Source organism: Ammospiza caudacuta, chromosome 8 (genome assembly GCF_027887145.1).
Source record: "Ammospiza caudacuta isolate bAmmCau1 chromosome 8, bAmmCau1.pri, whole genome shotgun sequence".
Taxonomy (NCBI): domain Eukaryota; kingdom Metazoa; phylum Chordata; class Aves; order Passeriformes; family Passerellidae; genus Ammospiza; species Ammospiza caudacuta.
Window position 1 is genome coordinate 29,718,896 of NC_080600.1, and position 13,980 is coordinate 29,732,875.

Consider the following 13,980-nt stretch of genomic DNA (forward strand, 5'->3'; position numbering starts at 1 on the left):
ATGAAGAAAATTTCTGCTGATTTGGTTCCAGAGACACCACAAAAGCTTGTAACCATTACAGTACAGCACATCTGTACAAGAATGAACTGAGTAGATTACAGACTATAACAAATTTCACCTTCTGAATTTCTGTGACACATTTTTCTTACATCCACATCCATCACATACTCAAAAACCAACCAGATCTCTAAAGAAGTGTCCTAACAAAACATCTCTCACAGGAGCCTCCTGGGCAGCTGGGAGCAGGGGAAGGAAGAAATCAAGCACTCAAATTTAAAAAAAAAAAAAAACAACAAAACAACCATTCAAAAATGCCTCATATTTCTGAAATCTCCTGAAGCACCTGAAGCAGAATCTAGAAGTTTATTTGCAGTTCCCAGTACTTCAACAAGGAAACCTAGGCCCAAATTGTTCCTGGTAGATAACCCACAGATGCACTCAGGTTAGGTGCTGTCCCACAGGTCTATAGACATTGAGATTTCAAGTATGATGAGCATCACTCCCATTCTCAGTAAACAACTTTATCTTCTTTTCCCCCTGCCTTTTGTTGCACTACGGGATAATAAAACTCACACCAAGATGCTCTAACAACCTGGTTATAGCACAAAACCAGTAAATCCAAATCAATACTTTTCTCATCAATGCCATATTCCAGGAAAAGCAAAATTCCCACCTCCTCCTTCTCTGGAAAGAATTCACTGACCTAAAAGCTCTGGCTCACCTTTTTCTCCCACACTGAACATTTCACTAGCCCATGGCAACCCAGCAGCCTCAGGGTACAAACTATGGCAGTGATTTATTTCAAGACACTTCTCAGCCATCCAAGCTCTCTTGGGCTTTGACCAACATTAATAAAGGACTCAGAGAGTCAGCAGCATACACTGGACAGGCCAAAAGACTTATTATGACAGACAATGATGATGATAATGGGGCTTTTTGAACAGAATGGAGAATCCCAGCATCTGGGACTCTGTTCCAGCCAAGGAACTGGCAAATACTGCTATGATGGGCTCAAATACCAGACAATTGCTTGAATGTAACTATTATCTTTGACACTGATGAGTAAAATGCCCACTTGGAGCCAACTGACTTGCAGGGAAAAAAGTTAACACAGGGTCAGAGGACACACTTTCTCTAGCTGTCCCTTTTCCCAACAGATCAGCTGGACTATGAAAAGAAAATCAGCCAATAAAAAAAAAAATTAGGCATATACCATACAGTCAATGCCAAGCATTTTCCCACTATCATCAAGTTTCTAAATCAGTATATTTTTTTTTGTTTCTTTGCCTTAATACATTTAAAAGTTTAACTTTTGCAAAGCACAGCACAGTGTAACCATCCCACAGGCTCTTCACTGACCCCTGCACATGGCCAAGCCCACAGTACCTCTGCCCATGTAAACCTCACAGAAGAAGGAGTGACCACCAGCAAGGGCCACTCCTGCTGGTAATAGGCAGCAATGCAGATGGCCTGGATGGTCTTGCCCAGGCCCATGTCATCCGCCAGCAGCAAACGTCCCTTTCTGGAAATGGCAAAACTGGGAAAAACAGAGAGGGAAAGAAGAGTCAAGAGATGGGTTATATCTGGCAACCATGATGAGCACAAGTCATGATGAAGCCTCTGATGTGGATCACCTGTAAGTGATCTGGGTTCTTCAGTAAGCCTGGATTTTCTCCCTTAGTCTTCATACAAGTGAGCAACTCCCACAAATCTCTCAAAGCTTGCAAACTCCTTAACAGAGTGGTTCAGCTGTGGTTCTCATATGAAATCTTTGATTTCATATGAGAAGTAGTCTCAAGACCTTACAATTATTTAAAGCACATTTTTTCCATTATATTACTCACATTGTGTTCCAGAGTTCATTCTGGCTAAGAAATTATTACTAACAACAATAGCAATTTAAGACCATTAAGTACAGACTGTCCTGGATTGCATATTGAAATCAACAACTATTGATTATATATGATGGGGACAGGGACACTTAAACTTTTATCTATACATATAAATAGTAATTTAAAATGTTTTAGGGCTTGAGTCCCATTTCTTGGTCCTTTCCCATACGTATTTAATATTCAAAAAACAACAACAACAGAAGAGATGCACTTGGGGAAAAAAAAAAATTACCTTACAAAATAAAAAATCATATGACAAATATCTACATACTGAATCACAAGAGGGAGATCAGAGATGTATCATTTGATCAATTTTTTAGGCTAGCAAAATACTACTTTCCACCTGACTCATGATGAATTCTATCTCGAAATAAAACAGATGTGTCACCCAAAAAATAATAAAGAATTAAAAAAAAAGTCCTAAACAAACCATCCTATACCAAATAATCAAAAGTGGCAGAGTATAATAGGCCCAGACTCTAGAGAAATGCAGAGCCCTCCATGGACAAGAAGGCAATCTGTGCACCAATAAAAATGACACAATTCTAGACAAGGACTAGCACTTAACAGCATGCAAAAAGGACATACTTCACACCTTCCCGCTGAAAGGGCATGAGGCTCGTCACAATTTTGGAGTCCACTCCTGAAAGGTCAGCATCAGGAATGTCTGTCAGTGATGGAGATCTCTGGACCTGAGCAGCAAAGGTCTTAATTACTGCTTCAGGCAGTGGCTCCACTTCTACGGACATGAGGCTCAGTAACTCTTGCACTGCAAAGAACAGAGCAGTTCATTATCTGAAGGACAACACACACACAACTTCCATTATGGATCTCGGGACACAACCCTCAACCTCATCAAAAATATCATCTCCTATCCTGAAACAGGTCACAGAAATCATGGCATCATGCACAGGTGTTAGCCTGGCCTCTTCCCTAAAGTCTATTTCAGAACCACATGATGAATCACATCTCCTCCCCTCTTACTTAGACTTGATTATAAAAAACTGCAACTCTGATGCCATCATTCAGAGACGATTGCTACTAATACAGCTGGAGCTGGATTATTCATGCTGAGGGCAGCTTAGGGCACACTTTACTCAGAATTGAAGTACAGATTTGAAAAAAAGAACTCCTGAAGCCTAGAAAGCAGGGGCATCTTTATCTTGACCTTGGGATTCTGTACCTCTGAGGTGCCCACCATGACAAAACCATCAGAAGTGACTGAAGAGAGTTACCTAAAGAATATAATTAATCTTCAATTTTGAAAACTCTCTTCTCCTCCTGTTCCCTGAATTCACACAGTTGGGTTCTGCCTCCACTTTACCACATTGGGTAAGAAAACAGGAAGCACCTCAAGACTCAGAAACAGCTTTTGTACCATCACCAGCAGCACTCCAACAGCCATCCTTCAGGATCCATAGCACCTCCCTGCCCAGCTGGTGGCCACTGCTCTTCTCCTGGACAGAAGCAGCTTACAGGCAGCCACTTCAGTTCCTCAGTACTTCACCCATGAAGCCCCACAACTTTACCTTCCCAGTTTGACTAAAGGGATCCCCAGCATCCATTATACCAAGACCTCAGAGCCTTCACCTTTTCAACCCACACATCATAACAACCAGAGCATCCAACCAATTCTCCTCCTGGACAACCCTACTTTAGTCCCCTCCAACAGCCTCTCTATTCCATCCCCCCAAAAATAAAAGTGTTTCTTTTTAATCCAACAGTTAATCTCTAAGCAAATTAACACCAGTTTTAAACACACAGCGAGCTGTAACCAGGAGAACTTATGTAATAATTTTTGTCCAGTGACTATGAAATCAAAGACACCTCTACACTAGGAACACAAATGCAGGGGCACAAATTTTTACTGCAGGAAGCAGCTTCCTTTTTTTTCTTTAATAATGGTTTGTATATGAAGTCCAGAAGGCAAAAAAAACCTGCTTGGAAAAACAACTAAAATAAGAACTCACTATACCAGCAGTAAATGCACCAGAATTCAATTAGGTATTTTTGTTTCAGTAGTCTCCAAGAGGAAAACAGCAGGATGGACCCCTGCCATATAAAGGGGGAAAGCAATTCCAAGAAATATACATATGAAAAGATTTCCATTTGTGGTTGGGCAATGACCAAACTTTTAAAACTCTCTGGTTTAATTTATACTTCTTCAATAGCAGGAACTCTCTCCATCCAAAGAAGAGCACAAGCTTGTTATTACACTCACAGACCGAGATGTGTGTTAGCATAATTGCTACAATTTGCTCACTGATAATTCTGTTGCTATTGTTCTGTACATGAGCTGGGAGAGTGATTAAGATATATCTGCCACCGCATGATTCATCCAACAGACAGTTTTTAGTGAAGTGACCTTTATATAAAGATGACTGAGCAACTAGGCAAAGAGACATTAACCTCTACAAACAGTTCCCAGCTAACAGATCTCTCTGCTGGAAATGGCATCCAGCCTAAATTCTCTTTTTTTAATTTTGATGTAGGGAAATGAACAGGCAACAAAGTAAATGCTGCTCCTCTAAAAGGCACGTGCTGGAATCCTCAAATGCCCTCACAAATTACTCTCTGCAAGATTCATGGAATTATTTTCCTTTCCTCAAATCTGTGGGATTCTGAACACCTCATGTAATGTGTACAACTCCCAGCCAGCATGACTGATCCCATGACAGACTAGGAGGTGATGTGCGTGCTCACACTGCCTGGCACATGCTACAGGATCAGGCCCTTTGCATGTACAAAAGGCCTTCTGACCAAATTGTGAGTGATCATCAGCACTCACCAAAATCAGGAATGTCAACATCCTAATCTTGCAGTTCCATAACAGTCTCCTCCAAGACACACTCACTTGTTTTCAAGACCTGGCCTTCCTACACAGCCCCACCACAGGGCTTTCAGCCCTACAACCATTACTAACGTTATTAAGGCATGCATCATAGAAGCAGGCACTTACTCAGTTATTAAACACACTCTGATATCCCATGGAAGGAGGAGCCCATGCTGGAGAACAAGCACTCTGAGCAACAGCATTTCACCTCTGAAACACTCACACTTCCCAAGGATGTGCAGAGAGCACCTGGCTTATTATCCTTCTGAAACTTACCCCCACCAAATTCCACAGCCACAAACCCTCACATGAGCAGTGAAGCAAACACAGCATGCTGACTGCGATGATAAATAATAGTTACAATCTATAGGACTTGTGTACTGCTATTCATCTCAAAGCACTCTATAACCTCAATTAAACATAAAAACCTGAGAAGCAGATGTGCTAGAAGCATGCTGCAGAGACTGGATGATTCTGCAAAGTTGCATCTATTAGGAAAAAAAACATACTAAAAGACAGTTTTACATTTCAGTTTGGCAAGTCACAGTTTCAGCAGATTATACAGATACATAAAGGCAAAAGGAAATAGACAGAAACTGATGCACAGAAGTTCTCCTTCACTGGAGAAACACAGCTACTCACTTAGTTTGGGGTAATCCTCCAGCAGGAAATTCCATTTTCTGGTATTCATATCTGCAATAGTTACAACAAACACTGTCATAAGTCTCTTTTAAAAAAAGACTGAATTCTCTGTCCATTTTAGAAGAACTATTACCTTGATCAAAATCAATTCTCCTGTGTTTGCTGTCATGTTAAGCAGTTAGTTTGGAAAAGATTTAAAAGTATGACCATACATCTAGAAATGGTGGTATCACCACAGCAAGCCAAGATCAGCTCTCCTAATGAGCCCATCTGCTCAAGGATTTTGGCAACCATTTTTTCTTCACTGCAAGAAGGGATGAAGAATGTGTGCAAAGTTTCTGCTTGTGAATCAACAAACTCTGACTTCAGTCAGTAAAACAATCACTTTCACTTGTGCCTCCATACCCTAGAGTCAAAGTGCTCAGGAGGGTGCAGGAGGAAATTCATCAATATCCAAATTTAATGCCAGATCTATCTGGCAGGCTTATCCCTGCGTAGCAGCTGTGTGCAATACCAGGGAAAGAAGACTAAATTCAGAGTCAGGTGAAGGCACAACAAGGAAGTGGGACCCTGCCCAAAGAACTAGAGCTCCAGAATTTCTTCTCCATGCTGTCACTGCCTGTGACATTGTGTATGTCACCTCATCACTGTGTCTCATTTCCCAAATTACAAGTGGAAAAAAAATTATATTTACCATAGAAATCTGAATGCCAACATAAAGAGTGCTCTACAGTTACACTTGCCTTGAAAACATTGGTAAAACTCCTGGCAAACTAAATCTGCTCAGGCAGTTGCAGCCACTGTACACCACAGTAAAGCAGAAGTAAGAGAACATCCTGCTGCATTTGATAATAAAGACAATAACTCTGCATGGTCTCCATACTGCTGGCAGATTATCAGCACAACCCACCTCATTCACAGTATTTACAGTAAATGTCAAGGTAATCATGCTGAGACCTGAACTATCACCTCAGCTAACAGGCAGAGGACATGTTCTGCCATGGGATAAAGTGCTGGACATGGATACAACACTAAACTAGAACTACAAGATCTTTTAAAATCTTCACCAAAGCACATTCTCCCGTGCTCTTTCAGAGGGATGTACTCTCACAACCTCTTATCTACAAAGCAAGAACAGCCCCAACACAGCCATTATTACAAAGCAGACACAGCAGGAGACCCACCATAATTTCTGGAATCCATCTTTTTGAACACTGCAATCACTTCTGCAGAATACCCAACATCGACCTCAAATCGCAGGCGGGAGATGAGCACACACTTCCCTTTGACCAGGGCTGAGGGCTTCTTCCAGCTCTTACACATCTTCAAGAGGGATTTCACATCAACCCTGCTGCCAACAAAATGAGAGCCTGATGCCAGGCCAACCACACTTTGTCCTTCCAGTGGTGCCAGAATTACTGATGAAAGTTGATTGGCTGCTTCCACTAGGGAGAGTAGAGATATAGAAAAGAATTAATAACAAAGAACCCACACAAGTTTAAAAGGGATGATGATTCCCTGCTTTCATTCACAGGGACAAAGAATAGAGAAAGCAATGGCCTGGAGGAGGAGGCTGGTGGGATTTTCCACAGAGAATGCAGCAGGGGCAAAGGGAACATGTGATAGTAAATGAACAAGGGCCTGTCCAGCACTGTGATTGCACTAAGCTCCCTCTCTGTCAGCAATTCTAAAATGTGGCTCCCTAGGCCAGGGCAAACAATCTGCAGAAGCACATTTAGCAGTAAATTGCGCCCAGCCTTACAGTGCTTTAACTCAGAAAATCACAGGGATGGGGGCATGGTGATCAACAGCATGTGTCTGAAAAGATGGGGAGGTGCTTCTGTAAACAACAAAGGAGAAAAACTTAAAAATCTGCCTCCTGCCTCACATCAATGTCTGATACACAATCCACCTAGGAGGAATGCTGTAGGAAGGAATCCAGTCCAAATTCCTAAATCTCTTTTGTTACAATTTAAGTTCCCTTTAACCTTTATTACCCTTTATTCTGCGTCCTACAGTTAGACTTGCACGTCCACCCAGCCACCTGCACTCCTGTCCTGCCCACCACCAGCAATCACTTCTGACACAATGCCAGGGCATGGAGACTGGAGGGACACAGCATTTTACTGATGTTAGCCTGAGAACACAGCTGTCCACAGAAATAAACATGTCACTTACCCCTGTGTTTCTCTGCCAATCCATACCCATGTGTTGCCTTTATTATTATAACTGAACTTTGATGGTTAAGAAATACTATTTCTTATACTTTTTACAGCACCAAAGTAGTGCAGTTTGTGCCCAAGCCTCCACCTCACAGATACCATAGTAACACAAAGATTCATGAACATCTGCAGAGTCAATTACACTCAAAAGCAAGGCACCATTAAGCACACTCTCTCTTCAAGTACTTGTAGAAGGCAACTTTCCCTCTGTGGGAGATGTTTAGCATAAACCCAGGTGAATCCAGTCTTTTGAGCACTGAGCTGCACATGATGCTCCTCTCTGCTTCTTTTTAACTAGTCCAGAAAACTGATACACAACAAAAAAGTACAAACTTTAAGTTCAGTGGTCAAGATGTGAAAATGGAGAAAAAAGAAAATCAGACGATTTCTTCCTAATCAATTAATAAATAAACCATTTGGGTATCATCCAACCTTATTTTAAAATAAGCTACTTCCTGAATAAATCCAAGCATTTGAGATTTCTACTCCAAATAAAAAGTTTAAGAGTACCCACTGAAAATAATTTTTAAATTAGAGGGATTGGAAAACACCAATTTACACCTTCTCCTCCCAATGCACCAAGCAAAAGATTTTAAATGCTACTGGTTTAGCATTGTGTAGTTAGAGGTCACCTCTACAACTAAAACGGAAAGAAATTAGGGAGAAAAAAAGCCTATTTTACTCCTTTATTTCAACATTTGTTTCTAAGCTTGACTGCAAGTTTAATTTATAGTACAAAGGAAAAAAAAAGGTAATACAGGATTACATTATTCAGAAAAACTAAATTACAAGTGGGAACTTTAAAAATAATTGGTTTACACTTTCACTTTTACATTTTCAAGGCCCTTTTAAGTTAGTTCCCTTTTCTCAGGCTATTTTCCCCAATTTCACAGGCCAATGTTGGTCACATACTGTCTTCACTTGTAAATAGGAACCTCCCATAGAGTCCTCAGGTATTTCATGGCTTTAAAGAAAAATGCTTGATTTCTAAAAACCATTCTCTTCATTTGCAGGCTCCTTGGTGCAGAGACTCTGCTCTCATCTGTACTTGATACACTTCAAGCAAGCCAACAGCATTTAAATTATAAATGTGTGGCAACCCACATGGGAAGCTAAAATACCAGCACTCAACTGTGGTTTTTTAAAGTGCTCAACACAGGCCTAATTCTGTTCCCACTGAAATCAATAGTGATTTATCACTCACTTCAGTACAGTGTGCTTCTGAAGAGCCTACCTGAAGTGTTTGCCTCTATAATCTCTCCATCTTTCCAGAATAAGACGACAGGAGAGGAAAAAAAAGATGAACCCACCCTTGTTATACCAAAAAAAGGGCAAATTCATTTTCAATCTCACTCAAAACTCTGGAGAACTACCCTTTATCCTTTTCTGACACAGAAAATGAACAATAAATGTGTTTATAGAAGAGCTATTTAAAAAGAAAATACATGAATGGACCCAGAAATTAAACATTAGCCACTGGAACACACTCAGTTTTCAAAACAAATTCAAAACAAGTACCAGCACAGCAGATAATTTGCTATGATCTTGTTGGTTGCTGAAAAATGCAATGGTAGAGAAAGGGCAAGCTGTGCTTGGTATTTAGATTACATGAAAAATTAAATTATTTCTAATCAACTACAAAATATCAGAAAAATTTTATGAGCTTGATGCCTAAAAGATGGGTATTATCTTTAAGTAGCACTACTTTTATTACTCAAGACACTAACAAAGCTAAACAATAACTATGGAAAGCAGGGGAAGGAGGGGGTGTCAAGATTCCACTTGTTTTTATCATTCAACATTTACTTACAGACACTGCTGTAATCTTCCATGCTGAAATTCCATTTTTTCATAGCAGGATCTAAAGTAGGGCAAGAGTAATAGGGCAGAATATGAATCATTTGGGGCAGAAAAAAAGTGGTGCCAAAAAATGTTCATGTGAGGTAAGAGTATTCAATCTACTCATGCAAATTTTTTGCCACACATGTGAAAAACACTTATGCCCATGTTTACAGCTACATGACATCAGAAAAAACATAGGGAATATGAATACTAAACAGGAATGCAACAACCACTCACAGGGATCAGCAAAACCCGAGGGAAAACAAAAATAGAATAAAACAAATAAAGATAATGGTGAAATATTAGAAGAAAAACAAAAGGGAGAGATTCCACTGCTCTCCGTCACCCATGAAACAGAATCAGCTCATAACTCTGAACTATAGCTGAAGTGACCCATTTTCACATCCCAGTATATGAATAACTTTGCTTCCTTCACTTTCAACAAACTGACCAGCTGCTGCCACTTAACTTCTCAGAGCACTACTCATAAAGCAAGGCTTTAGACTTCTTTTCTAAATCCAAGCTCAAGCTATTTATGTCCAGAATTCCTATCCAATTTAATCTGTATTTACTTCTTTAACCTCCATTAATACCACAAATTCCACCCCAGCAATAGGTACATTGGTAAGAGCAAGTAGCAACTACAATAGCAGCAGATGCCAAAACTTCAACCCAATTTAAAACAGAGATAACAGCAAACAAACAATTCTTACCATAGGCTTTGCTTGGAACCTTCTTAAACACAGCAATAAGTTCAGCGTTGTACCCTATTTCAACCTGGAATCGGTCTTCCCCATATTTCACACATTTTCCTTTTGTAACATTATTTGCTTTCTTGTGAGAGGCAGCTTCAAAGGCAGAGCCCACAGCAGCAGAGGTGGCCAGCTTCTGCATCCCACCACTGGCCTGAGAGACAAAACCTCCCTCTGTTCTTTCTGTAGGTATGTTTATATTTGCCAGCATTTCTGAATCGCTCAGGAGGACACAGATTGGTGGTGAAACATATTTAATGGCAGATTTGTCCCAAGTTTGTAAATCTTTACTACCTTTTATAACATTATTTGCTTTCTTGTGAGAGGCAGCTTCAAAGGCAGAGCCTACACCAGCAGAGGTGGTCAGCTTCTGCATCCCATCACTGGCCTGAGAAACAAAACCACCCCCTGTTCTTTCTGTCACTGTGTTCATGCTTTCCAGCATTTCTGCATCGCTTGGTGGTGAAACATATTTAATGGCAGATTTGTCCTGAGTTTGTAAATCTTTACTACCCTCAGGGTGCCCATTATCAGCGAATCTTGGATGAGCTGGTCCTGTGGGGTTTTTGAACATTGGGTTGCCTTTGGGCTGCTGGAATGTTCCATGATTAACAGAAGTGTGCTGTCCATCTTCCTGACTACCAGCATCCAAGAAATGTTTATGGGAATAACTCAGAGAATTTGGGATCATCACAGGGAACTGCTTTAGGCCACTTGCTTGCTCCGAGTCCTCTGAACAACTCTTCTGCTGCTCTCTGTGTGAGCCAGCCATCTGTTGCTTGGCTGTGTAATGGTTACAGCCTTTCTGGAGACAGCTCCTCTGCTCCATAGGCGCGTTTGGATTGAGTGGGGGCTGGCTGGTGAACCCGACATGATTGTTTTCCTCCTTGGAGCCGCCCGGCTTGCCCAGCCCGTGCCCGGTGTGCGGAGCTGCAGCGATGCCCCCGTGCCCAGCGCCCTGGGCTGCCAGCCTCTCTGCCCTCCTGGCCAAAGCCAGCCGCCGGTTCTCCTCTATCCTCCTCTTCTGCTCCTCCGTAAGGCCTGATGACATCTTCAACAATTCCAACAACAAGTCTCTACCAAAACTACATTGGGAATAAATCACAGAGGCAACTGCTTCTTTAGAGGAAGAGAGGCCAGTCTACAGAAAAACAAACAAACAAACAAACAAAAAAACCCAAAAACAAACAAAAAAACCAATCCACAGATTACTATTGTATTGATAACTTAGCATTATTAGTAATTGAGTATTACTGTAACTGATCCTACATGAATCTAGTAGTACAGTAAAGCTGTCACATTAATGCTGAGCCATTATCAACACGTAGATGGTGACAGACACTGATGAGGCCTTGCATGCCAGTCCTGCATAGATAAAACATATGGAAAAAGGAGAAAACTCCTATTCTATTCAAGTACTCTTCTCTGCAATTCCCAGCAGAACTAGTAAAATAGCAAAGCACAGGGAAACCCTGCACTGCAGAGCCAGCCCTGCGAAGGCACATGGAGGCAAAGGATTACATCCCTTTGGTGTTAGTGTGTCCTATTTCGGGTACCTTTTAGCAAAGATGGGACGATGCCCATCTTCCCTGTTCACCTTCGGTTCCTGGGTATCTCACACAGCGTGGCACATACATGCTGAACCCCACAGGACAGAGCCAGCTCCTCCTGAGAAAGCTCCGTTCGCAGGTCACACACCTTCACACAGCAGCGAGGAGCTGCCTCCCGCCACTTCTCCCAGCAGCCCACCCCGCTCCATGCACTCGCCGCCCGCGTCCTGCGGGATGCCCGCCCCTCCGCTCCTCAGCTTCCTGCGGGCGGTGGGGCTCACCCTCTGCCCCCTCCTCTCCCAGGAGCCAGGCAGGCTCCCGTCCCAGACCCCACGGAGGTCCCGACCCGTCCCTCGGGTCCCCCCGCCACCCCCGCGGTCCCGGAGGTCAGGCTTTCTTCCCGCCCGCCGCGGAGGCTCCGCCGCCCGCTCACCGCCGGCGGGCGCGGCCCGGAGCGCCGTCGAGAGACTACAGCTCCCAGCAGGCCCTGCGCTACCGCCCTGTGGCACCGAGCGGCCGGGAGTGCACAGCACGCCGGGAGATAAGAGTGGCGAGTGGGGCGCGCGGGGCACTGGGAAATGAAGTCTTCCGGTCGCGGCGCCATCTCGGGGGCGCTGGAGTTGCGGCGTTCCGTGGAGGGAGCCGGGACACCGGGGCCGCCCTCGGTCAGGCCCCGTACGGCGTGCGGGGACTCTGTTGCCGGCCCCAGGCTGAAGTCTTTCCCCAGCCAGCACCCAGCGCTGTACGGGCGGGGCAGATCCCCTCGCCCGCTGCCCCTGCTGTGTGGGTCTGGCTCTCCAATATGTGCTTTTCCTAACGTTGTCTGAGCGGGGAGTCAGCAGTGAGCTGATGTGTGAGAAAGGGTCACGGCTCTTGTCAGCAGTGAGGAAGGACTCTGTCCCCGGGGTTAGGAGCAGCAGCTGGCATTGCAAGGCTGCTTTGTCATTTTTGAATATCAGTGGTAGGTTGGAAAAGACCTCTGAGATCATCGAGTCCAACCCATGATCGAACACCACCATGTCAGCCACATCATGGCACTGAAGCCTGCGTTCAGTCTTTCACTAAACACCTCCAGGTGACTCCACCACCTCCCTGGGCAGCCCATTCCAATGTCTAATAGCCTGTTCTGTGAAGAAATTCTTCATAATGTCCCACCTTAACCTCCACTGGCGCAGATTGAGGCTCTGTCCCTGGCTGCCTGGCAGAAGAGCCCTACCTCCGCTAGCTGCAATCTCCTTTCAGGTGCTTTCAGAGAGTGATAAAGTTTCCACTGAGCCTCCTTTTCTCAGGCTAAACACCCCCAGCTCCCCCAGCTGCTCCAGACCCCTCACAGCTCTGTTGCCCTTGTCTGGACTCCAGCACCTCAATGTCTTTCCTGAGCTGAGGGGCTCAGAAATGGTCACAGCACTCAGGATGTGGCCTCACCAGTGCTGAGCACAGGGGGACAATCACTGCCCTGGTCCTGCTGGCCACACTACTCCTGATACAGGCCAGGTGCCATTGGCCTGCTTGGCCATTTGGGCAGTACTGGTTCATGTTCAGCTGCTGTCAGCCAGCACCCCCGGATCCTTTTCCACTGGGCAGCTTTTCAGCCACTCTGCCCCCATCCTGTAGCACTGCCTGGGGTGGTTGTGGGTGAAGTGCAGGGCCTGGCACTTGGTCATGTTAAATGTCATACCTTAATCTCAGCCCATTCATCCAACCTGCCCAGCTTTCTCTGCAGAGTGACAGTCCAACCCAACTTGGTGTCGTCCACAAATTTGCTAATGGTAAACTCAATCCTCTCATCCAGATTGCAAATAAACAGGACTGAGCCCAACACTGATCCCTGGGGACACCACTAGTGACCAGATAGATGAGGGGATGTGCCTGGAGGCTGGAAGAGGACAGATGTCAAGGTTTTCTACAAGCAGAACACAAAAGAGGACACAGGAAATTATGGGCCCATTAGTATAACTCCAGGCCCTTGGAAAGTAGTACAGTCTTCCAAGAAACTATCACAAAGCAAATTAAATAGGTGATTGGGAAAGCCAGCATAGATTTATTAGAGGGAAATCATAGCAGATTAACCTAAACACCTTCTACAGCCAAATGACATTTTCTGTCTATATGGGAAGAGTAGTGGAAGTAGTTAACCTGGACTTCAGCAAAATATTTGACCATGTTTCCCATGGCCTCCTCCTGGATGAGTTGACCAGACAGGCTGAAGGGGGGGGGGATCTGTGACATGGGGAGGGAATTGGCTCC

General features: G+C 43.8%; 1 protein-coding gene across 4 annotated transcripts in view; it reads right to left on the reverse strand.

Moving 5' to 3' along the window:
• The window catches only part of SMARCAL1 (SWI/SNF related, matrix associated, actin dependent regulator of chromatin, subfamily a like 1), a 35,491-nt gene extending 23,305 nt beyond the window's left edge, over nucleotides 1-12,186 (reverse strand). Inside the window, exons 1-7 of one of the 4 annotated variants that reach the window (XM_058809534.1) lie at nucleotides 12,167-12,186; nucleotides 10,145-11,324; nucleotides 9,400-9,450; nucleotides 6,552-6,812; nucleotides 5,368-5,418; nucleotides 2,481-2,661; nucleotides 1,387-1,537 (exon numbers count right to left, since the gene is read on the reverse strand). In XM_058809534.1, coding sequence (XP_058665517.1) covers nucleotides 1,387-1,537; nucleotides 2,481-2,661; nucleotides 5,368-5,418; nucleotides 6,552-6,812; nucleotides 9,400-9,450; nucleotides 10,145-11,234 — 1,785 coding nt within the window. In that variant the 5' untranslated portion in view covers nucleotides 11,235-11,324; nucleotides 12,167-12,186. Of the gene's footprint in view, nucleotides 1-1,386; nucleotides 1,538-2,480; nucleotides 2,662-5,367; nucleotides 5,419-6,551; nucleotides 6,813-9,399; nucleotides 9,451-10,144; nucleotides 11,921-12,166 lie in introns of those variants that run through there. The other 3 variants (XM_058809535.1, XM_058809536.1, XR_009275000.1) reach the window with 3 other exon arrangements.
• Nucleotides 12,187-13,980: the final 1,794 nt, after the last annotated feature.